The sequence below is a fragment of the Somniosus microcephalus genome, chromosome 7 (assembly GCF_052327205.1).
Source record: "Somniosus microcephalus isolate GS21.2 chromosome 7, FLI_Smic_1.0, whole genome shotgun sequence".
Taxonomy (NCBI): domain Eukaryota; kingdom Metazoa; phylum Chordata; class Chondrichthyes; order Squaliformes; family Somniosidae; genus Somniosus; species Somniosus microcephalus.
The window spans coordinates 59781636-59807487 of NC_140993.1; the positions used below are offsets into that span (position 1 = coordinate 59781636).

At 43.8% G+C, this 25852-nt stretch overlaps 1 protein-coding gene across 1 annotated transcript in view; it reads right to left on the reverse strand.

The window, feature by feature from the left end:
• Window positions 1–6: 6 nt before the first annotated feature.
• The window catches only part of zc3h3 (zinc finger CCCH-type containing 3), a 311770-nt gene continuing 285924 nt past the window's right edge, over window positions 7–25852 (reverse strand). The window contains exon 12 of the mRNA XM_085992499.1: window positions 7–2166. Coding sequence (XP_085848625.1) covers window positions 2135–2166 — 32 coding nt within the window. The 3' untranslated portion in view covers window positions 7–2134. The remainder of the gene's footprint in view (window positions 2167–25852) is intronic.

Genomic DNA, 25852 nt, shown 5'->3' on the forward strand with positions numbered 1-25852 from the left:
ATGTCACTGCATACACACGATTTTTGCGCCTTCACACCAACCAGCAGTTCCTCTTCCCTAAACAATATTAAAGATATGACCAAGCTCTATGCTGAAGCATGATGGATGCCCACACCCTATATTATCAGGTGTGGAGGCCTGAGGCTCACAACACACCACAGCTCACTCTAATGTGCGCAGAGGTCTGGGAGCCTGCGCACCAAGGCCCAGCCTGGCCTGCAACTTGAATTCAACTTAGGCCCCATAATGCGACTAAACTGCCTGAGAAGGGCTCCAGATACACAGCACATGTTTGGAATGGGCGCGGAAGTGCAGGCTGCATTAATTCCCTATGTATACACTTAAAAAAAATTCCCGAGGTGCACCCCTCCCTCCCCCTGTCCTCCGTTCTGTGTCCCTCTCCCCATCGAAAATTGCTCGCTGCATAACGGACAGCCAACAGCCCTTTAGTGGCTGCTGGCGCCCAATATTCTGGCCTGGGCACATGCAGCAAGTTATTTGCAAAGCGCCTTGAGTGTCATAAAATCGCGTGAATGAGCTGATCTCGTTATCCAGTGAAGTCAGCTTACTTATTGGCCCCATAATGTACAAGAAGCTTTTGACAGTATGGGCACAATTAGGAACTCAGTACGGAAGTACTGAAAATAGTTTTTAAATATTGAAATCTTTAATGTACAGTTCTTGCAGAGTGCAAGAATAAAATATATTAAATCATTCCTCTTAATAGATAAAATTGGCCATTTCTATCCTAACACATATACCAAGCCGGTGTGAGCTACTCCTTTAAAAAATAGCTTTCCTTTTCTTTCTCAGTGAAGTATTTCTCTAGGTAAGCTCCCCGTTCTCTATTATTCTGCTTTTTCCTTTGTCCGCCTGGCCTGACACATGGCAGCCGAGGTTGGTGATTGGTGGTGTCTGCACCCACTCTGCCAATACTTGGTGTGAACGTCTGCTCAAAGGAGCCAGGGATTGCTCAGGTGAGACTCTCCCGCAGATTTTCCATTCTCCTTTGCTCTGCCATGTCACAGGCTCCACCATGCGCATTGCTGCTGAGTAGAGTGGGGCAGACTCCTGCTCCATAGCATCAAGCAGCAACACTTTGCAATGTTGCCCATTCTAATATATTGCATATGAAGGCAGTGTATAATATAGTGTATCTCAGCCTTAAAATATAGACTGATGACAGACCCAGGTTACAAAAAAATTGAAAATTGTTAATAACCTTTTATGGACATCGCTACATATCAAACAAAATGCACTCTTCATCAACTATCACCATTACTGTAATTAAAAACTGCACAAGTAGATAAATAATGTATCTAAACAGCTTCAGGGAAGATAGTTCACAGCTGCAAACTAATCCCCAGATTCAGAGGATAGTTAGAAATGCCTTGGGTTTGGGTTTCATTTTTTTTTGTGTCAAACTTAATGTCCATCAAGGTAAAAGGATGTTAGTACTGGAGAATGGAACCGTTTTCCACTTTTCCATCCATTGTAAGCATCAAGAACTCCCAAGTCAGGTACACTATGGGTTTGCTGTGGAGCAAAGCTCCCACTACACTACCCATCAAGCACACCTAGGCAAGGTAAAGCTCCCAGTACCGCACACCACGAACATCACAAAGTAACAAGAATCAAGACTGTACAATATTTAGTAAAACTGGAGGCAGCTGAGTATTAAAAAAAATCTGAGAATCTATGAGAATATAAAGACCACAATTTATAAATGTTACTCCACTGGTGTGGGACAGGAAAATAAACCCCAAACACATCCCGTAGGTTCAGAGACCGAGCGGCCATTTCATTCCAGAATCTTTGCTTAAATACAATGACTTTCATTCCCCGTGGATGGCAGGTGGTGATGATTTGTAAACACCGCTAGGTTTGCAATTGTGAAGTCGTTGAAGGTTTTGCTTGCAGGTCTACATTCTGGGTCCTTACATGAAAGAAAAAACTCCACAGAAAATTCTTGTGCAAAACAATAGTAGGAATTGTAGGCCAAACTGTTGTCTGCTGGTTGTCTTTACAGTTTCACTCAAGGTAGGCAAACTGTCCCAAGGAAGTCCCCTCCCTTCTTCCCAGCCACCTGGTTGGTGTTAAGATGGTTTAATGATGGGACGCCTACAGAAGTCGATCAAAATCTGGGCTTGATCTGAATTGGTTTCCCTGCAAGAGAAGAGAAAGGTTATTGATAGCAGCAGCATCATAGAATTTATAGCACAGAAGGAAACTATTTGGCCCATCACACCTGTGCTAGTGTTAGCTCTTTAACTGGCTCTAGCTAATCTAATCCCACTTCCTTACCCTTTCCTCATATCCTTCTATATCCTTCCTCATATCCTTCTATATCCTTCCTTTCCAAATACTTATCCAATTCCTCTTCAAATTATGTTATAATCTGTACCTCAATAGTCACCTTGGTAAAATGTTCCATGTTCTAATAATCCTGAGTCTATGTCCCCTTGCTACCGATTCACCAATCAGTGGAAAGTAGGCTTCCCTATTTACCCTCATAAAACATTTCATAATTTGAACATCTCCTTAACCAACTATTTTCCAGCGGAAAAAAAAACTTTCCTGATCTGTTTGGTTCCTATACTAAAATGGTTGACTCGTCAGGGAGCTGGGTCATTGTCAATAGAAATTGACCCAAAAAGACTCAATGTCAGCCAAACCTCATTTAATTTACAAATCTTAAAATGTTTGCTTGAAAGATTGCATTAGTAAAAATCTGCATAGTTAATAATCATAGAAATTTACAGCACAGGAGGCCGCCATTCGGCCCATCTTGTCTGTGCCAGACGACAAAAAGCTATCCACTCTAATCCCACTTTCCAGCACTTGGTCCGTAGCCTTGTAGGTTATGGCACTTCAAGTGCATATCCAAGTATTTATTAAATGTGATGGGGGTCTCTGCCTCTACCACCCTTTCAGACAGTGATAATACTTGGCATGGTCATATACTGGGCATGCCTCAGTGAAGGGGGTCAATTCTAGCTTACAGTTTCCCATAGTAACCTGGCAGGAGACTGGCGGAACCCTTGTTGAGTTTCGGGACCATCATGTCCAAGTGTCCCAGTGGTTGAGTTGGTACATGCACCGTCTGGTGTGAAACTAAGCCATACAGACCATGACATATTCTAAAGCTTTGCTCCCTAGTCTGTGCTGAGTTACCCAATGTCTGCCTTGGTAGGGGCTAGTTAGTTAATTAACTGGTCCAATCTGGTTCTGTAACTGCCAGAGAGCTGACTCATAAATCTCAGTAGTATAAATAAGGAAGGCTAGAGTGCAGCTGTCACAGAGTGCAGCTTGGAACAGAGTGTAAGCCTGCGAGTTTGGTGAGTGAGGTGCTTCTTTCTTCTTCTTCTATCTTTGTCAGCCTCCAGAAGAGCAGGAGTTAAAAATCTGCACGAGCGGGGACACAGAACCAGCAGGATTTCGGCTCTGCGAAACCCCCCAACCGCATTCGGAGAAAAATAAAAGGTGACATCACAGGGAAAAGGCAGAGGCAGCGGACCTGAGCGGGAGCAAGAGCAGAGGCGGAGCAAATAAACAGCGTAGCAGAGAAAGGTCCGAGAGCAGAGGCAGCAGACTGGACAACAAAAACAAGGAGTGACGTCACAGGAAAGGGATTGGTTGGTCAGTATTTCTCTGGCATTGGTTTAAATTAAGAGCCAGGATTAAAAACTAAACGTTCAAAACTTAAACACTTAATTAAATAAAATACATTAGAGATGGAAGGGCAGGTGATGTGTTACTGCTGCAACATGTGGGAGCTGGTGGACACCGTTGAGGTCCACGACGACCACATTTGCAGTAAGTATTGGTTGATCGAGGAACTTCAGCTCCGTGTTGATGAGCTGGAGTCCGAGCTTCAAACACTGACGCATCAAGGAGGGGGAGAATTACCTGGACGCTGTGTTCCAGGAGGCAGTCACACCCCTTAGATTAATTAATTCAAATTTGGTCCGTGGTCAGGGACAGGTGGGTGTGACTACGAGCAAGGCAGGTATGGGGACCCAGGAGGTAGTGGTGGAGGAGCCTCAGCCCTTGCTCTTGTCCAACAGTTACAAGATTCTTACTCCCTGTGTGGACGAGAGCAGGGACTGCATTGAGGATGAGCAAATTGACCACAGCACCGTGGTACAGGGAGCCATTCAAGTGGGGGGAGCAAAAAGAAATGTAGTAGTGGTAGCGGACAGTATAGTTAGGGGGATAGACACTGTTCTTTGTAGCCAAGAGCGTGAGTCCCGAAGGCTGTGTTGCCTGCCTAGTGCCAGGGTAAATGACATCTCCTTTGGGCTGGAGAGGAACTTGGAGTGGGAAGGGGAGGATCCAGTTGTCGTGGTCCATGTAGGTACCAATGACATAGGTAGAACAAGTAGAGGTTGTGCTGAGGGAGTATGAGCAGCTAGGGGCTAAATTAAAAAGCAGAACCACAAAGGTAATAATCTCTGGATTACTACCTGAGCCATGTGCAAATTGGCATAGGGTAAATAAGATCAGAGAGATGAACGAGTGGCTCAAAGGTTGGTGTGGGAGAAATGGGTTTCGATTCATAGAAACATAGAAGATAGGAGCAGGAGTAGGCCATTCGGCCCTTCGAGCCTGCTCCGCCATTATATGAGATCATGGCTGATCATTCAATTCAGTACCCTGTCCCTGCCTTCTCCCCATATCCCTTGATCCCTTTATCCTCAAGAAATATATCCAACTCTTTCTTGAATATATTTAATGAACTGGCCTCCACCACCCTCTGTGACAGAATTCCACAGGTTCACCACTCTCTGGGTGAAGAAATTCCTCCTAATTTCAGTCCTAAATGGCTTACCCCTTATCCTTAGACTATGACCCCTGGTTCTGGACTCCCCGGCCATCCGAAACATCCTTCCTGCATCTAGTCTGTCCAGACCTGACAGAATTGTATAGGTTTCGATGAGATCCCCTCTCAATCTTCTAAACTCCAGTGAGTATAAGCCCAATCGACACAATCTCTCCTCATACGTCATTCCTGCCATCCCAGGTATCAGCCTGGTGAATCTTCGCTGCACTCCCTCCATGGCAAGAACGTCCTTCCTCAGGTAAGGCGACCAAAACTGCACACAATACTCAAGGTGCGGTCTCACCAAGGCCCTGTACAACTGTAGCAAGACACCCTTGTTCCTGTACTTGAACCCTCTTGCCACGAAGGCCAACATACCATTTGCCTTCTTAACCGCCTGCTGCACCTGCATGCTTACCTTCAGCGACTGTTGCACAATAACACCCAGGTCTCTTTGCACTTCCCCTTCTCCCAATCTATTGCCATTCAAATAATAATCTGCCTTCATGTTTTTGCCACCAAAGTGGATAACCTCACATTTATCCACATTATAGTGCATTTGCCATGTTTCTGCCCAATCACCCAACCTGTCCAAATCGTACTGGAGTTTCACGACATCCTCCTCACAGCTTACCCTCCCACCCAGCTTTGTGTCGTCTGCAAATTTGGAGATATTACATCCAATTCCCTCGTCCAGATCATTAATATATATTGTGAACAGCTGGGGTCCTAGAACCGATCCTTGCGGTACCCCACTAGTCACTGCCTGCCACTCGGAAAACGACCCGTTTATTCCAACTCTTTGCTTTCTGTCCGCCAACCAGTTCTCTATCCAAGTCAATACCTTGCCCCCAAACCCGTGTGCCTTAATTTTGCACGCTAATCTCTTATGTGGGACCTTATTGAAAACCTTATGAAAGTCCAAATACACCACATCCACTGATTCTCCCTTATCTATTTTACCAGTTACATCCTCAAAAACTTCCAGTAGATTAGTCAAGCATGATTTACCTTTTGTAAATCCATGTTGACTTTGTCCGATCCTGTCACTGGCACCAGTACTGGGATAAGAGGGAGCTGTTCCGTCGAGACGGGCTTCATTCGAACCCTGCTGGGACTAGTGTCCTGGTGAATCGAATAACTAGGGCTGTAGATAGGGCTTTAAACTAAATAGTGGGAGGGAGGGATACACTGAGCGAAAATGAAAAAAGTCAAAGAAAAATGAGAAGGCAAAAGTGCAGGGTAGCGATAGGGGTAATGATAACCAGAGTGTGACAGGAAGGGACAGGGAGTATACACATAAGAGTGCATCAGAAAGAGGGGCCAGAGTAGGGAAAAATGGTAAAAAGACAACATTAAAAGCTCTATATCAGAACACACGCAGCATTCGTAACAAGATAGTTGATTTGACAGCACAAATAGAAATAAATGGGTATGATCTGGTAGCCATTACAGAGACGTGGTTGCAAGGTGACCAAGGCTGGGAACTGAATATTCAGGGGTATTTGCCATTTCGTAAGGATAGGCAGAAAGGAAAAGGAGGTGGTGTAGCTCTGTTAATAAGGGATGAGATCAGGGCAGTAATGAGAAATGCTATTGGCCTAGAAGATCAAGATGTAGAATCAGTTTGGGTGGAGAGAAGAAATAATAAGGGTAAGAAGTCACTGGTGGGAGTGGTCTACAGGCCCCCAAACAGTAGCCACACTGTAGGACAGAGTATAAATCAAGAAATAATAGAGGCTTGTAAGAAAGGTAGAAAGGTACAACTATAATCATGGGAGATTTTAATCTTCATATTGATTGGACAAAGCAAATTGGCAAAGGTATACTTGAGGAAGAGTTCTTAGAGTGTATACGGGATGGTTTCTTGGAACAATACGTTGTGGAACCAACCAGGGAAAAGACTATTTTAGATCTGGTAATGTCTAACGAGGATGGATTAATTAATGATCTCGAAGTGAAGGATCCTCTTGGGAAGAGTGATCATAGCATGGTAGAATTTCAAATTCAGTTTGAGGGTGAGAAAGCTAGGTCTCAAACTCGTGTCCTGAACTTAAATAAAGGTGATTACAAAGGTATTAAGGCAGGCTTGGTTAAAGTGGATTGACAGGATAAGACAGTAGAAAAGCAGTGGCAAACATTTAAGGAGATATTTCATAACTCTCAGCAAAGATATATTCCAGTGAGAAAGAAAGACTCTTAAGAGAAGGATGAATCATCTGTGGCTAACTAAGGAAGTAAAGGATGGTATCAAATTGAAAACAAAAGCATGCAATGTTGCGAAGAATAGTGAAAGGCCAGAGGATTGGGACATTTTAAAAACCAGCAAAGGACGACTAAAAAAATGATCGAAAGAGAAGATAGCAAGAAACATAGAAAAATAGGAACAGGACATTCAACCCCTCGAGCCTGCTCCGCCATTCAACATGATCATGGCTGATCCTCGATCTCAATACCATATTCCCGTTCTCTCCCCATACCCCTTGATGCCTTGTGTGTCTAGAAATCTATCTATCTCCTTCTTAAATATATTCAGTGACTTGGCCTCCACAGCCTTCTGTGGTAGAGAATTCCACAGGTTCACCACCATCTGAGTGAAGAAATTTCTCCTCATCTCAGTCCTAAATGTCCTACCCCGTATCGTGAGACTGTGACCCCTTGTTCTAGACCCCCCACCCAGGGGAAACATCCTCCCTGCATCCAGTCTGTCTAGCCCTGTCAGAATTTTATACGTTTCAATGAGATCCCCGCTCATTCTTCTAAACTCTAGTGAATACAGGCCTAGTCGACCCAATCTCTCCTCATACGACAGTCCTGCCATCCCAGGAATCAGTCTGGTGAACCTTCGCTGCACTCCCTCTATCGCAAGTATATCCTTTCTTAGGTAAGGAGAACAAAATTACACACAGTACTCCAGGTGTGGTCTCACCAAGCCCCTGTACAACTGTAGTAAGACATTCTTGCTCCTATACTCAAATCCTCTTGCAATGAAGGCCAACATACCATTTGCCTTCCTAACTGCTTGCTACACCTGCATGTTTGCTTTCAGTGAATGGTGTACATCAGCATATCCCAATCTATCATCATTTAAATAATACTCTACCTTTATGTTTTTCCTACCGAAGTGGATAACTTCACATTTATCCATGTTATACTTCATCTGCCATGTATTTGCCCACTCACTCAACTTGTCTAAATTGCCTTGAAGCCTCTTTACATCCTCCTCACAACTCACAATCCCACCTAGTTTCGTGTCGTCAGCAAACTTGGAAATATTACATTTGGTTCCCTCATCCAAATCATCGATATATATTGTGAATAGCTGGTACCCCACTAGTCACCGCCTGCCACCCCGAAAAAGACCCATTTATTCCTACTTTCTGTTTCCTGTCTGTTAACCAATTTTCAATCCATGCCGGTATATTACCCCCAATCCCATGTGCTTTAATTTTGCACAGAAATATAAAAACAGACAGTAAGAGCTTCTACAGGTATATAAAAAGGAAGAGAGTAGCTAAAGTAAACATTGGTCCCCTAGAGGATGAGTCTGGGGAATTAATAATGGGAAACAGGGAAATGGCAGAGACTTTGAACAAATATTTTGCATCGGTCTTCACGGTAGAAGACACTAAAAGCATCCCAATAATGGATAATCAAGGGGCTATTGGGGTGGGGAGGGGGGGGGAAACTTAAAACAATCACCATCACTAGAGAGAAAAGTACTAGGTAAACTAATGGGACTAAAGGTGGACAAGTCCCCTGGACCCGATGGCCTGCATCCTAGAGTCTTAAAAGAGGTGGCTGCAGAGATAGTGGATGCATTAGTTGTAATCTACCAAAATTCCCTGGTTTCTGGAGAGGTCCCAGTGGACTGTAAAACCGCAAATATAACACCCCTATTTAAGAAAGGAGGGAGACAGAAAGCAGGCAACTATTGACCAGTTAGCCTAACATCTGTCATTGGGAAAATGCTGGAGTCCACCATTAAGTAAGTGGTAGCAGGACATTTAGAAAATCATAATATAGTCAAGCAGAGTCAGCATGGTTTTACTAAAGGGAAATCATGTTTGACAAATTTGCTGGAATTCTTTGAGGATGTAACAAACAGGGTGGATAAAGGGGAACCAGTAGGTGTCGTGTATTTGGATTTCCAGAAGGCATTTGATAAGGTGCCACATAAAAGGTTACTACACAAGAACTCACGGGGTTGGGGGTAATATATTAGCATGGATACAGGTTTGGCTAACTAACAGAAAACAGAGTCGGGATAAATGGGTAATTTTCAGGTTGGCAAACTGTAACTAGTGGGGTGCCACAGGGATCAGTGCTGGGGCCTCAACTATTTACAATCTATATTAATTACTTGGATGAAGGGACTGAGTGTAATCTAGCCAAATTTGCTGATGATACAAAGATAGGTGGGAAAGCAAATTGTGTGGAGGACGCAAAGAATCTCCAAAGGGATATAGATAGGCTAAGTGAGTAGGCAAAAATCTGGCAGATGGAGTATAATGTGGGAAAATGCGAGGTTATCCATTATTTAGATGGGGAGTGATTACAAAATGCTGAGGTACAGAGGGATCTGGGGGTCCTTGTACATGAATCACAAAAAGTTAGCATGCAAGTAATTAGGAAGACAAATGGAATGTTGGCCGTTATTGCAAAGGGAATGGCGTATAAAAGTAGGGAAGTCCTGTTACAACTGCACTTGGTGAATTGGTGAGACCACACCTGGAATACTGCGTACAGTTTTGGTCTCCTTATTTAAGGAAGGATATACTTGCATTGGAGGCAGTTCAGAGAAGGTTCACGAGGTTGATTCCGGAGATGAAGGGGTTGTCTTATGAAGAAAGGTTGAGCAGGTTGGGTCTATACTCATTGGAGTTTAGAAGAATGAGAGGAGATCTTATTGAAACATATAGAAACATAGAAGATAGGAGCAGGAGTAGGCCATTCGTCCCCTCGAGCCTGCTCCGCCATTCAATGCGATCACGGCTGATCATCCAAGTTCAGTACCCGGTCCCTGCTTTCTCCCCATACCCCTTGATCCCTTTAGCCTTAAGGAATATATCCAACTCCTTCTTGAATATATTTACTGATTTGGCCTCTACTGCCTTCTGTGGTAGAGAATTCCACAGGTTCACCACTCTCTGGGTGAAGAAATTCCTCATTTCTGTCCAAAATGGCTTACCCCTTATCCTTAGACTGTGACCCCTGGTTCTCGACTCCCCGACCATTGGGAACATCCTCCCTGCATCTAGTCTGTCCAGTCCTGCCAGAATTTTATAAGCTTCAAAGAGATCCCCTCATTCTTCTAAACTCCAGCGAGTACAAGCCCAATCGACCCAATCTCTCCTCATACATCATTCCTGCCATCCCAGGTATCAGCCTCGTGAATCTTCTCTGAACTCCCTCCATGGCAAGAATATCCTTCCTCAGATAAGGTGACCAAAACTGCACACAATACTCAAGATGTGGTCTCACCAAGGCCCTGTACAACTGCAGCAAGACATCCTTGTTCCTGTACTCAAACCCTCTCGCTACGAAGGCCAACATACCATTTGCCTTCTTAACCGCCTGCTGCACCTGCATGCTTACCTTCAGCGACTGGTGCACAAGGACACCCAGGTCTCGTTGCACTTCCCCTTCTCCCAATCTATTGCCATTCAGATAATAATCTGCCTTCCTGTTTTTGACACCAAAGTGGATAACCTCACAGTTATCCATGTTATATTGCATCTGCCATGCTTCTGCCCAATCACCCAACCTGTCCAAATCATCCTGTAGTTTCTTGGCATCCTCCTCACAGCACACACGCCCACCCAGCTTTGTGTCATCTGCAAATTTGGAGATATTACATCTAGTTCCCTTGTCTAGATCATTAATATATATTGTGAATAGCTGGGGTCCAAGGACCGATCCCTGCGGTACCCCACTAGTCACTGCCTGCCACTCAGAAAAAGACCCGTTTATTCCAACTCTTTGCTTTCTATCTGCCAACCAGGTCTCTATCCAAGTCAATACCTTGCCCCAAGAGAATGCCAAAGATTCACCACCCTTTGTGTGAAGAAATATCTTCTCATCTCAGTCCTGATTGGCCTACCCTTTATCCTGAAGCTGTGGCCCCTGGTTCTAGACTCCCCAGCCAAGGGAAACATTCTCCCAGCATCCACCCTATCAAGCCCTGTAATAATTTTGCATGCTTCAATGAGATCCCCTCTCATTCTTCTGAATTCAAGAGAATACAGGCCGAGTTTACTCAATCTCTTCTCATACGACAGTCCCGCCATCCCAGGAATCAATCTCGTGAACCTTCGTTGCACTCCCTCTATGGCAAGTATATCCTTCCTTAGGTAAGGAGACCAAAATTGTACACCAGGTGTGGTCTCACCAAGGCCCTATATAATTGGAGTAAGATTTCTTTACTCCTGTACTCAAATCATCTTGTAATGAAGGCCAGCATACCATTTGCCTTCCTAATGGCTTGCTGCACCTGCACATTCATTTTCAGTGACTCATGTACAAGGACACCCAGGTCCCTTTGAACATCTGCATTCCCCAATCTTTCACCATTAAGGAAATACTCTTTTTTTTCTACCAAAATGGATAACTTCACATTATATTCCATCTGCCATGTTCTCGCCCACTCACTGAGTCTGTCAAGATCCCCTTGAAGCCTCTTCACATCTGACACTGCCACCTAGCTTTGTATCATTAGCAAATTTGGAAATGTTACATTTAGACCACTCTTCCAAATCATTGATATAGATTGTGAATAGTTGGGGCCCAAGCACCGATCCTTGTGGTACCCCACTAGTCACAGCCTGCCATCCTGAAAAAGGCCCGTTTATCCCTACTCTTTGTTTCCTGTCTGTTAACCAATTCTCAATCCATGCTAGTATATTACCCCCAATTCCATGTGCCCTAATTTTGTTCACCAACCTCTTGTGTGGGACCTTATCGAAGGGCCTTCTGAAAATCCAGATACACCACATCTACCGGTTCCCCTTTGTCTACTCCACTCGTTACATCCTCAAAGAACTCCAATAGGTTTGTCAAACAGGATTTCCCTTTCATAAATCCATGTTGACTCTGCCCAATCTTACTATTAGTTTCTAAGTGCCCAGTTATTGCATCCTTTATAATAGATTCCAGCATTTTCCCAACTACTGATGTGAGGCTAACAGGTTTGTAGTTCCCCGTTTTCTCTCTCCCTCCTTTCTTAAATAGCGGGGTTACATTTGCTATCCTCCAATCTGCAGGAACTGTTCCAAAATTCTATAGATTCTGGAAGATGACAACCAATGCGTCCACTATCCCAATGGCCACATCTTTCAAAACCCTAGGATGTAGATCATCCAGTCCTTGGGATTTATCGACTTTTAGTCCCATTAATTTTGCTAGTACAGGAAACTCTCGATTTACCGGCACCTAAATAACCGGAAATCTCGGTTAACCGGCAAAATGCAGGAGTAGGTTCAGGTAAGTTTTACTTCATATTAGTGGCTGTTCCTGGATCTGTGGCTGTGTAATCGGGGTTCTTGCAGCTGTTGCTAAGCAACAGGGATGCTTGGATCTTGTGGCCGGGTTCCTGCACCTGTTGCTAAGCAACAGGGAGGCCTGGATTTGTTGCTGTGTACGGAGCTCTCGTACCTTTTACTATACCTCTCTGTAATCCGGACTTTTTGATAAACCGGCACCACGCCGGCCCCGGATAAAAGAGAGTTTCCTGTACTGTTTTTTCACTAATAATAATTTCTTTAAGTTCCTCATTCTCGCCACACCCTTGGTTTTCTCGTATTTCTGGGAGGTTTTTTGTGTCTTCCTCCGTGAAGACAGAAACAAAGTATTTATTTAATTTCTCTGCCATTTCCCCATTCCCCATTATAAATTCTCCCGTCTCTGACTGTAAAGGACCTACCTTTGCCAGTCTTTTCCTTTTCACTTACTTGTAGAAGCTTTTACAATCTATTTTTATATTTTTCGCTAGTTTGCGCTCATATTCCATTTTCCCTTTTTTAAAATCAATTTCTTGGTCCCCCTTTGCTGATTTCTAAAAAGGTCCCAATTCTCAGGCTGACCGCTTTTTCTGGCAATTTTATAAGCTTCCTCATTTGACTTAATACTAGCTTTAATTTCTTTTGTTTGCCATGGTTGGATTACTTTTCCTTTTGGGTTTTTATGCCCTAGAGGAATATATGTTTGTTGCAAAGTATGCATTATTTCCATGAATGTTAGCCATTGTATGTCCACTTTCATACCTTTTAGTGTAGTCTCCCAATCTACCATGGCCAACTTGTCCCTCATATCCTTGTAGTTTCCTCTGTTTAAATTGAAGACCTTAGTTTCAGGTTGGACTACATCACTCTCAAACTTAATGTAAAATTCAATCATATTATGGTCACTTGTCCCTAAAGGCCCCTTTCCCACAAGATTATTGATTAGCCCTTTCTCATTACACAGTACCAGATCCAGAATAGCCTGTTCCTTGTTTGTTGGTTCCTCCACATACTGATCCAGGAAACCATCTTGCATGCATTCCAAGAATTCTTCCTCCACACCATTAGTGGTAATTTGATTTGCCCAGTCAATGTGTAGATTAAAGTCCCCCATGATTACCGTATTGCCCTTGTTACATGCACTTCTAATTTCTTGATTGATACTGTGCCCTATATGTCTGGGGTATGTGGGAGAAGACAATATTGTTAGATTTGGCTGTTATATTCCTCTCAGCTGACACTAACTAATGAAGGATGAAAGAAAGATTTGCATTTATATAGTGTCTTGCACCTTAGAACGTCCCAAAGTGCTTTACAGCTAATGAAGTACTTTTTGAATGAACTCACCACTGTGGTCATGTAGCAAACATTAGCAGCCAATTTACGCACAGCAGGCTCCCACAAACAGTATTGAAATAAAAAGATCATCTGTTTTAGTGAATGTTAGTTGAGGGATAAATGTTGGCCAGGGCACATAGAAACATAGAAGATAGGAGCAGGAGTAGGCCATTCGGCCACTCGAGTCTGTTCTGCCATTTAATGAGAGCATGGCTGGATCATCCAAATTCATTACCCGGACCCTGCTTTCTCCCCATACCCCTTAATCCCTTTAGCCTTAAGAAATATATCTAACTCCTTCTTGAATATATTTAATAAGTTGGCCTCAACTGCTTTCTGTGGTAGAGAATTCCACAGGTTCACCACTCTCTGGGTGAAGAAATTCCTCCTTATCTCAGTCCTAAATGGCTTACCCCTTATCCTTAGACTGTGACCCCTGGTTCTGGACTCCCCCGCCATCAGGATCATCCTTCCTGCATCTAGTCTGTCCAGTCCTGTTAGAATTTTATAAGTTTCAATGAGATCCCCTCTCATTCTTCTAAACTCTAGCGAATATAAGCCTAATCGACTCAATCTCTCTTCATACGTCATTCCTGCCATCCCAGGTATCAGTCTGGTGAATCTTCGCTGCACTCCCTCCATGGCAAGAATATCCTTCCTCAGATAAGGCGACCAAAACTGCACACAATACTCAAGGTGTGGTCTCACCAAGGCCCTGTACAACTGCAGCAAGACATCCTTGTTCTTGTACTCGAACCCGCTCGCTACGAAGGCCAACATACCATTTGCCTTCTTAACCGCCTGCTGCACCTGCATGCTTACCTTCAGTGACTGGTGCACAAGGACACCCAGGTCTCGTTGCACTTCCTTTTCCCAATCTATTGCCGTTCAGATAATAATCTGTCTTCCTGTTTTTGCCACCAAAGTGGATAACCTTGCATTTATCCACATTATACTGCATCTGCCATGCATCTGCCCAATCACCCAACCTGTCCTATTCATACTGGAGTTTCTCTGCATCCTCCTCACAGCACACACACCCACCCAGCTTTGTGTCGTCTGCAAACTTGGAGATATTACATCTAGTTCCCTCGTCTAGATCATTAATATATATTGTGAATAGCTGGGGTCCTAGCACCGATCCCTGTGGTACCCCACTAATCACTGCCTGCCACTCGGAAAAAGACCAGTTTATTCCAACTCTTTGCTTCCTGTCTGCCAACCAGTTCTCTATCCAAGTCAGTACCTTATCCCCAATCCCATGTGCTTTAACTTTGCACGCCAATCTCTTATGCGGGACCTTATCAAAAGCCTTCTGAAAGTCCAAATACACCACATCCACTGGTTCTCCCTTATCTATTCTACCAGTTACATCCTCAAAAAATGCCAGAAGATTAGTCAAGCATGATTTACCTTTTGTAAATCCATGTTGACCTTGTCCGATCCTGTCACAGTTTTCCAAGTGCTCTGCCATTACATCTTTTATAATAGGCTCTAGCATTTTCCCCACTACCGATGTCAGGCTTACCGGTCTATAATTCCCCATTTTCTCTCTACCACCTTTTTTAAATAGTGGGGTTACATTAGCTACCCTCCAATCCATGGGAACGATTCCAGAGTCTATAGAATTTTGGAAGATGACTAGCAATGCATCTACTATTTCTAGGGCCACTTCCTTAAGAACCCTAGGATGTAGATTATCAGGCCTTGGGGATTTATCGGCCTTCAATCCCGTCAATTTCCCTAACACCATTTTCCTACAAATACTGATTTCATTGAATTCCTCCCTCTCATTAGATCCTATGTTCCCCGAAATCTCTGGAAGGCTATTTATGTCCTCCTTTGTGAAGACAGAGCCAAAGTATGTATTTAATTGGTCAGCCATTTCTTTGTTCCCCATTATAAATTCCCCTGATTCTGACTGCAAGGGACCTACGCTTGACTTCACCAATCTTTTTCTCTTCTCATATCTATAGAAGCTTTTACAGTCAGTTTTTATGTTCCCTGAAAGCTTACTCTCATATTCTATTTTCCTCCTCTTAATTAATCCCTTTGTTCTCCTTTGCTGAATCCTAAACTGTTCCCAATCCTCAGTTTTGCTGCTTTTTCTGGCCAATTTATATGCCCCCTCCTTGGATCTTATGCTATCCCTAATTTCCCTCGTTAGCCACGGTTGAGTCACCTTTTTTGTTTTATTTTTATGCCAAACAGGGATGAACAAATTCTGTAGTTCATCCATGCGATCTTTAAATTTTTGCCATTGCCTATCCACCCCTTTAAGTAACGTTCCCCAATCCATCCTAGCCAACTCGCGCCTCATACCATCGTAGATTCCTTTATTTAAATTCAGGGCCCTAGTGTCTGAGTCAACTACTTCACTCTCCATCTTAATGAAGAATTCTATCATATGATCGTTCCTCCCCAAGGGGCCTCGCAGAACAAGATTGCTAATTAATCCTTTCTCATTACATAATACCCAGTCCGAGATGGCCTGATCTCTAGTTGGTTCCTCGACATATTGGTGCAGGAAACCATCTTGTATACACTCTAGGAATTCCTTCTCCACAGTATTGTTACTAATTTGGTTAGCCCAATCTATATGTAGATTAAAGTCACCCATGATAAATGCTGTGCCCTTATTGCACGCGTCTCTAATTTTCCATTTAATGCCATCCCCAACCTCAGCATTACTGTTTGGGGGTCTGTATACAACTCCCACTAACGTTTTCTGCCCCATGGTATTTCTCAGCTCTACCCATACAGATTCTACATCATCAGAGCTAATATCCTTCCTTACTGTTGTGTTAATCTCCTCTTTAACCAGCAATGCTACCCCACCTCCTTTTCCTTTTTGCCTGTCCTTCCTGAATGTTGAATTCCTAGCCTTGGTCATCCTGCAGCCATGTCGCCGTAATTCCAATTACATCATATCCGTTTACATCTATTTGCGCAGCTAATTCATCCATCTTATTACGAATGCTCCTCACATTAAGACACAAAGCCTTCAGGCTTTTTAAAAAAATTTTTTTTTTTTAACACTCTTAGTCCTTTTAGAATTATTATTTACTGTAGCCCGGTTTAATTTACACCCTTGATTTCTCTGCCTTCCACTTTTGCTTTTCTCCTTCCTGTCTTTTGTTTCTATCCTTGCTTCCCTTTCCTCTGTCTCCCTGCACAGGTTCCCAACCCCTTGCCATTTTAGTTTAAACCCTCCCCAATAGCACTAGCAAACACTCCCCCTAGGACATCGGTCCCGGTCCCGCCCAGGTGCAAACCGTCCAGTTTGTACTGGTCCCACCTCCCCCAGAACCAATTCCAATGTCCCAGGAATTTGAATCCCTCCCCCTTGCACCATTCCTCTAGCCACGTATTCATCTGAAATATCCTTCTATTTCTACTCTGACTAGCACGTGGCACTGGTAGCAATCCTGAGATTACTACCTTTGAGGTCCTATTTTTTAAATTTACCTCCTAACTCCCTATATTCAGCTTTTAGGACCTCATCCCGTTTTTTACCTATATCGTTGGTGGTACCTATATGGACCACGACAACTGGTTGTTCACCCTCCCCCTCCAGAATGCCCTGCAGCCGCCCCGAGACATCCTTGACCCTTGCACCAGGGAGGCAACATACCATCCTGGAGTCTCGTTTGCGGCCGCAGAAACGCCTATCTATTCCCCTTACAATAGAATCCCCTATCACTATAGCTCGCCCAGTCTTTTTCCTCCAGTCCTGTGCAGCAGAACCACCCATGGTGACAGGAAGTTGGCTGCTGCTGCCTTCCCCCGATAAGCCATCTCCCTCAACAATATCCAAAGTGGTATATCTGTTTGAGAGGGGGATGGCCACAGGGGAGCCCTGCACTACCTGCCTGCACCTACTACTCTGCCTGCTGGTCACCCATTCCCTTCCTGCCTGTGCAGCCTTTACCTGTGGTGTGACCAACTCCCTAAACGTGCTATCCACGATGTCCTCAGCATCGCGAATGCTCCAGTTATGTATCCATTCACAGCTCCAGCGCCGCAACGCGGTCTGTCAGTAGCTGCAGCTGGATACACTTCCCGCACACATGGTCGTCAGGGACACAACTGCACCGGGAGAACACCCCAGCTTTTCTACGAATAGTGCCACGGGTTCTTTTACGCCCACCTAGAGAGTGCAGATGGGTCCTCAGTTTAATGTCTTGTCTGAAAGACGGCACCTCCGATGGTCCGGCACACCCTCAGTAAAACGCGGAGATGTCAGCCTAGATTATGTGTGCAAGTTTCTGGAGTGCGACTTGGACCCACAAGCTTCTGGCTCGGAGGCGAGAGTGCTACCCCCGAGCCACGGTTGACGCTAATGGGCACTTGTACGAGAATGTAGCTGCTGCCTGTGGAACTGTACCCCAGCATGACTCAGTAGCTTCAGGACAGGAAGAAAATTGAGAAACCAAAAAAAATAGCACTGCACATAAATCACACTGTAATTAGAGGGGAATCAGTACTAATTGCAATTATCATTAAAAACACTTAATTTGACATTGGACTGGAATTTCCTTACATGGACTGAGTGCCATCAGCTAGCTCGGCAGAACATTGAAGTGCTGTAATTCTGTGTTTGCAATTCCCTGCACTTCTACCAAGTAATATTAAAAATCTGTTACACAAATGTAAGGGACTACCTCCAGCTGGTCCTAGTGGCTCATTTTAAAAAGAGAAAAATAAAACTTGGATATAATGAACTCGCAGGGACTGGGAGTCAATTCCTAACACTTCCATGGAGGTTATGGGTGCTGCTCTGGTAATGAGTAGTATGACTATAGGGGATTACAGAGAACAAATGAAAGTTGCTCCTTTAGCTGGGTGCCAACTAGGAACATCCTGGAGGGGGTTTTAGAGAATGAAATGCGACTTGTGTGAAAGGTTATTTCTATAACTAAATATAATAAAAAAAAGTTGTGCAGGTGCAGGAGTATTAATGTGCAGTGCCACAGGTATGTTAATATGGACCTGTGATTTTTCCATATGCAGTGGGTATAAGGGCTAGGAGCACCTGTTTGGAATTCATTTTATATAGGAATATTACACCATGAAACACAGAGTGCATTACATATCCTTACAATGGAGAGTTTATTATATAACTATATACAGAGTATTAAACCCCTCTAATACAGAGTGAATTACAATATAATACATGCTGAAATATTCCACCTCTGTGTTGCAGAGTACATCATAGACAAGTGTTGTCCCCATGAACAGAGTCAAGTGGGAGTCTATTCTGAAAGCATAGATAGGTTTAATGATAAAGACTTGGAGCTTGAAATACAGTGAGACCCGCTCTGCTGGCGAAGCGCAGTAGAGTGCAACAGCCAGTCTGCCGTACGACCTGCTCCACATTACAGGGAAGGGGTCATTAAATACTCAAGCGGGACCATCGCATCTGTGGTGCCTACCCCAACGGAAGCCCTGACGCCATGGAGTGTTGATGCAGCACAGGTGTCCCAGAGAGGGTCTCCCCAAACACGGAGCAGTCCAACTTTGTAGCTTCCAAAACAGTGTTCGAGCTGACCGTCTGACCCCATATCCTCTCCATTACCAGACCACCTACTTCCCCCTCCATCCCTGCCTCAGCACATCTGCTGCTGAAACCCTCCTCCATACTTTGATTACCTCCAGACTCGACTATTCCCACTCTCTCCTGGCTGACCTCCCATCTTCCAGCCTCCATAAACCAGCTCATCCAAAACTCTGCTGCCCATATCCTAAAGTCACACCAATTCCTATTCACCCATCACCCTTGTGCTCGCTGACCTACATTGGCTCCCCGTCCAACAATGTCTCGATTTTTAAAACTCATCCTTGTGTTCAAATCTCTCCATGGACTCGCAACCCTATCTCTAACCACCTCCAGTCCTACAACCCTCCGAGAGCTCTGCGTTTTTCCAACTCTGGCCTTTTGTGCATCCCCAAATTCCTTCGCCTCACCATTGGTGGCCATGCCTTCAGTCGTCTAGGCCTTAAACTCTGAAATTTCCTCCCTAAACCTCTCCACTTCCCTCTTTTTATTTAAGACGCTACTTAAAACCTACCTCTTTGACCAAGATTTTGGTTTAGTGCCTTTTTTTGTCTGATTATGCTCCTGTGAAGCACCTCGGGACATTTTGCTACATTAAAAGGCACTATCTAAATGCAAGTTATTGTTGAGCTGTCTCTGGCCAAAATGCATCACTTCACACTTCTTTGCGTTAAATTGCATCTGCCATGTGTCTGCCCATTTCACCAGTCTGTCTGTATTCTGTTACTATCCTCCTTATTGTTTACTATATTTCCGAGTTTTGTATTATCTGCAAACTTTGAAATTACGCCCTGTATACCCAAGTCCAGGTCATTAATATATCAAAAAGATCAGTGGTCCTAATACCGACCCCTGGGGAACACCACTGTATACGTTCCTCCAATCTGAAAAACAACCATTCACTACTACGCTCTGCTTTCTGTCCCATAGCCAATTTTGTATCCATGCTGCCATTGTCCCTTTAATCCCATGGGCTTTAATTTTGCTAACAAGTCTATTATGCGTTACTTTGTCAAATGCCTTTTGAAAGTCCTGATACACAACATCAACTGTATTAGCCTCATCAACCCTCTCCATTACTTCAAAGAACACGATCAAGTTAGAGTACTGACAACCTTTTAAGTACATCCTCTTTATCTATTTTTATCTCTGTCATAGGCTTTGTCAGGCTTATCAGGAGATGGACTGAGCTGAATTTCCTGGTGAAGTCCAGTCATGCCTCCTTGATGTTTGGGCGGGTGGAAGCTCCCAGCCCCGAAATTCCTAGCCTCCTCTAAATGGGGTTATCCTGGTTCTATTTCATCCGTCCTCTAGCACTTATGCTAGAGATGAGCCTGGCCGTGGAATTTCAGCCCCCTTGAATACCAGCAACATTGCTGAGTCACTGCTGAGAGTATTATTGGAAGGGGTCATAAATTACAAAGTAAGTTAAAGCCCCTATATCCACTCATTTGTTCGTGAATGTAGAAGCTGTAGCCATGTCCTGGCAGCTTCCACATGTGGTAACGAGGGCACTGGGCATTAGATCCACTGTGGTTTTACAACAAAGCATGATTTTAAAGTTGTAATACCCATAAAAGGAAGGCACTTTCCTTAAGATACACTGCTCTGTCTTCAAGAAGCTTCAGAAAAAGGAAAGCTTGTAATATGCACAAGTCCCAACCTAGTTGAAGACAACAACGCAGGACCTGTAAAGGTGCTTTAATATTGCGCAAGACCCATGTTAGAGGTGACTGCAATGATGGACTAAACTTGCCATGAACCATAAGTCTGGCTGCTGGGAAGACTGTGGCTGGGATTTTAACCCTCCTTGTCCAGTGAGAATGGCATGTGGGAGGGGTTAAAATGTGAAAATTCTGGCTCCAACCCACCGTGTTCCCGGCCGGTGTAATTTTTATGATGGCGACTCATGTCATTGTCAAGGCTCCCACTAAAGGCAGGCAAGGACCTACTTAACATTCAAATGCTGCGACCCGATGACATCATCCGCGCCGCAACGTCATCTTTACTTCAAATCAGGGGGAGTCTCACACTGTCTGCAGCCCAGCAGCAGAATCACAGCGGGAGGCGCTGACTAGCCAGAAGAGGTCAAGGTAAGTTTTTAAAAATGACTTTTCTCAGAATTCCGGGTTGGCCAGGAGGAGTAGGAGTGCACCCCCCAGGCCTACGCAAGGAGTCCCTGGGCCCCCCAGCCTCTGCTTCCATTTACTGTCAGGAAGATTTACAACATTGAAAAAATATCAGGTGGCTGGGAAATGAGATTTTTGTTCACCAGAATGAATGTAAAGGGAAACAAATATGTCCCGCGTAAATATTCCTTTACAGTTGGTCTTGAAGCCTTTAAAAATATATATATTTAGCCAAATAAAATTTAATTGGACATCAATTATAGGGAAGCTTTTTAATAACATGCTGAGAAATCTGCCATACAGCTATTGAAGTGTTATAGTGCTGCAGATACATCTTAAAAAAGGCAGCACAATTTGAATGAGCTGCAAGAAAGCTTCACTTCCCAAATCAGACATCATCACTCAGCAGCTCACTACTGATAGTAAAGGCATCAATTCTCGAGTAAATATTTGTACATTTTTTAAACTAAAATTAAAGGCAGCAAAAATAACAATGAGCCGACATTTATGTGGAACATTGCTAGTTTCTTTCCCCTTTAAGTCAGTGACTCTGCAGGGTTAGCATCAAGTGACTTGATATCAATGTTTTCTCCGAAGGGACTCATGTTTATCCACCAATCTCTGGTGAATAGATAGTGACTTAGAAAGTTACAAATGGAAGCATTCCTTACACAGATGCTGGAATGCACTCAAGCCAACAATAGCTTGTATCTTAACCACTTTCTGCATTTAGTCTGTGTAAATAAATTTCTCATCCAGTAAATTTCTATTATGCTTGAAAAAGGAACCTATCAAGTATTGAAAGCTTGTAACATTCACATAATAGACACGTTATACTGAATATTAAACACTGGACTGACTGTTCAGACCAGTCTGCCACTATAGCTTGGTGCGATGCGACAAGAGGGGACCAGTATGACACAAACAAGCGAATGTGTAAGACAGAATGCGTGACAGAAACCAAGACCAACAGAGAGATGGAATCCAAAAGTGACAGACACAAACACATGCCATGTCACAATGACCAACCTGCACCAAAGCTGTGACCCATTACAGGCCTAAACTTGGTCACATCAAAAGAAGTTAGAAATTAACAAAGTTACACTAAATGTCACACAATCTCCAAATTTATCTAATTTTAAGAGGTAGCTGCATTCATTTGCTGCCATTAGTTCAAGAGAAGAGATGATGAATAGCTGCTGGGAGATCAAGGCTATCCGCTACACCCGTGGTTGTTTACCTCAGTGAAGTGAGGGAAGTGGCGGTAGGGATTGTGGATGCATTGGTAATAATTTTCCAAAACTCCCTGGACTCAGCAAAGGTCCCGGCAGATTGGAAAACTGCTAATGTAACACCCTTATTTAAAAAGGGTCGTAGGCAGAAGGCTGGAAACTATAGACCTGTTAGCCTAACATCTGTGGTTGGTAAAATGTTAGTAAGGAGACAGTAACGGGACATTTGGATAAACATAATTTAATAGGACAAACTCAGCATGGTTTCATGAAGGGGAAGTCATGTTTGACAAATTTGCTTGAGTTCTTTGAGGAAGTAACATACAGGGTGGATAAAGGAGAACCAGTGGACGTAGTGTATTTAGACTTCCAAAAGGCATTTGACAAGGTGCCACACAAAAGATTATTGCTCAAGATAAAAAATCACGGGATTGGGGGTAATATTCTGGCGTGGGTGGAGGATTGGCTCTCTAACAGAAAGCAGAGAGTTGGGATAAATGGTTCGTTCTCAGACTGGCAACCAGTAACTAGTGGTGTTCCGCAGGGGTCAGTGCTGGGTCCCCAACTCTTTACAATCTATATTAACGATTTGGAGGAGGGGACCGAGTGTAGCATATCAAAGTTTGCAGATGATACAAAGATGGGATGGAAAGTAGTGAGTGAGGAGGACATAAAAAACCTGCAAAGGGACATAGACAGGCTAAGTAAGTGGGCAGAGATTTGGCAGATGGAATACAATACTGGAAAGTGTGAGGTTATGCACTTTGGCAGGAAAAATCATAGAGCAAGTTATTATCTTAATGGCAAGAAACTGGAAAGTACTGTAGTACAAAGGGATCTGGGGGTCCTGGTGCACGAAACTCAAAAAGTTAGTATGCAGGTGCAGCAAGTGATCAAGAAGGCCAATGGAATGTTGGCTTTTATTGCTAGGGGGATAGAATATAAAAACAGGGAGGTATTGCTGCAGTTGTACAAGGTATTGGTGAGACTGCACCTGGAATACTGCATACAGTTTTGGTGTCCATACTTAAAAAAAGACATACTTGCTCTTGAGTCAGTACAAAGAAGGTACACTCGGTTAATCCCAGGGATGAGGGGGTGGTCATATGAGGAGAGGTTGAGTAGATTGGGACTCTACTCATTGGAGTTCAGAAGAATGAGGGGCGATCTTATTGAAACATATAAGATTGTGAAGGGGCTTGATCGGGTGGATGCGGTGAAGATGTTCCCAATGATGGGTGAAACTAGAACTAGGGGGCATAATCTTAGAATAAGGGGCTGCTCTTTCAAAACTGAGATGAGGAGAAACTTCTTCACTCAGAGGGTGGTAGGTTTGTGGAATTTGCTGCCCCAGAAAGCTGTGGAAGCTACATCATTAAATAAATTTAAAACAGAAATAGATAGTTTCCTAGAAGTAAAGGGAATTAAGGGTTACGGGGAGCGGGCAGGAAATTGGACATGAGACTAGATTCGGAATGGTCATGGCCCTGTGGGTAGTGGAGTGGGCCCAGGGGCCGTGTAGCCTGGTTCTGCTCCTACTGTGTTCTAATTCTGTGTTAGATTTCAGGAGATGGTTTTATTCCTGTTCCTGGCTGGGGTGGAGATCGCCTTTACAGAAGGTAAGTACTGTAGAAAATATAGGGACGGAGTGATCTCCTGGACGAGTTTCGATCGCCTAGATGGGTCGGAGAGGAATTTCCCAGATTTTTTTCTCCCAAATTGGCCATTGGGTTTTTTACCTGGTTTTTCGCCTCTCCCGGGAGATCACATGGGTTCGAGTGGATGGAGAGTGATAGAAGATTTGAGGTTAGGATCAGATCAGCCATGATCTTATTGAATGGTGGAGCATGCTCGAGGGGCCGATTGGCCTACTCCTACTCCTAATGTTCTTATGTTCTTATGAAGCAGCCAAGGAGGGCTGCAGAGTGAAAAAATGAGGTCCATGCTGCCACCAGGGTCTTGGTGGAATAGATCATTAGCATCCGGAGTGGGGCCCAGTAGTGATTATGTTACTGGACTAATAATCCAGAAGTCTGGACTAATAATCCTGAGAACTCAAGGTCAATCGTACCATGGCAGTTTGAGAATTTTGAACTTTGTTTTTTTTAAATAAATCTGGCAATAAAATGCTGCTACCAGTAAAAGTGACCAGGAAGCTGTCGAATTATCATAAAAACCCAACTGGTTCACTAATGTTCTTTATGGAAGGAAACCTGCCGTCCTTACCGGTCTGGCCTATATGTGACTCCAGTCCCCACATCAACGTAGTTGACTCTTAAAACTGCCATCTGTAGTGACCTAGCAAGCCATTGAGCTGCATAAAACCACTACAAAGAATTGTCGTGGTTTGAGATGATGGCCCACCTTCTTAGGGCAATTAGGGATGGGCAATAAATGCTGGCCTTGCCAGTGACACCCACATCCTGAGAATGAATAAAGAATAAAAAAAGAACTTGTAGGGTGTCTGACAGCAATTGAAATTCAGGATTCAGCTGACAAACTGTTTGAGCTTTTTTTTTGCGGTTTATGATGTCCCCTGCACCCCTCGTTTGCAATACTTCCATTTTAATACACTGCCAGCCTGTCTTCCTAAGGAAAGAAAAGACCCTGATGGAATAAAATTGGAATCGGGAGCCTCGTTATCAACATTATGAAGCAAACTGATTTATTTTCAATGTAAGCCTCAGTCAGCACCAACACAATTTCTTAATGTGCACAACGCACAATCAATTACTCAGACTTAATAGCAGCGGCATAAAAACAGCAGTCACTTTATTAGGCTGTTTGTGTCCTGCATTGCGAACGAACTGCTACTGTAATTAAGGCTCCCTTTAAAAACTGCTGCCTTTCGCACATTTTTAATGATCTTGTGGCTTCAGATCATACTAGGACCCTGCCGCTCAGTCATTACGGGGTTGGGATTAGACACAAACATTTCATTAATGTTTACACGTCTCTCCAAGGTAGTCCTCAGCCAGGGAATGGAATGATTTACCATTTTCAGGCCCTTAGTATCAGCACATCGCTCTACCAGGCTAAGTACAGCGTGATTTCCACTACTATACCTCAACAATGTGTCTCAGCTTCAACCTCAAAACAGCTCCCTCTATTGTACCAGCATGCCAGTGTGTTTATTTCCCACACCAGCCATCCTGTGGCCTCTCAGGGAGACTGTCAATTAAAAAATTGCTGACAGTTTTTAAAAATCTTTTTGTTGTGAGCTCATGCCCACTCGGAACCCGATTAAAAATGCCCAACTCATTTCACATAGGTTC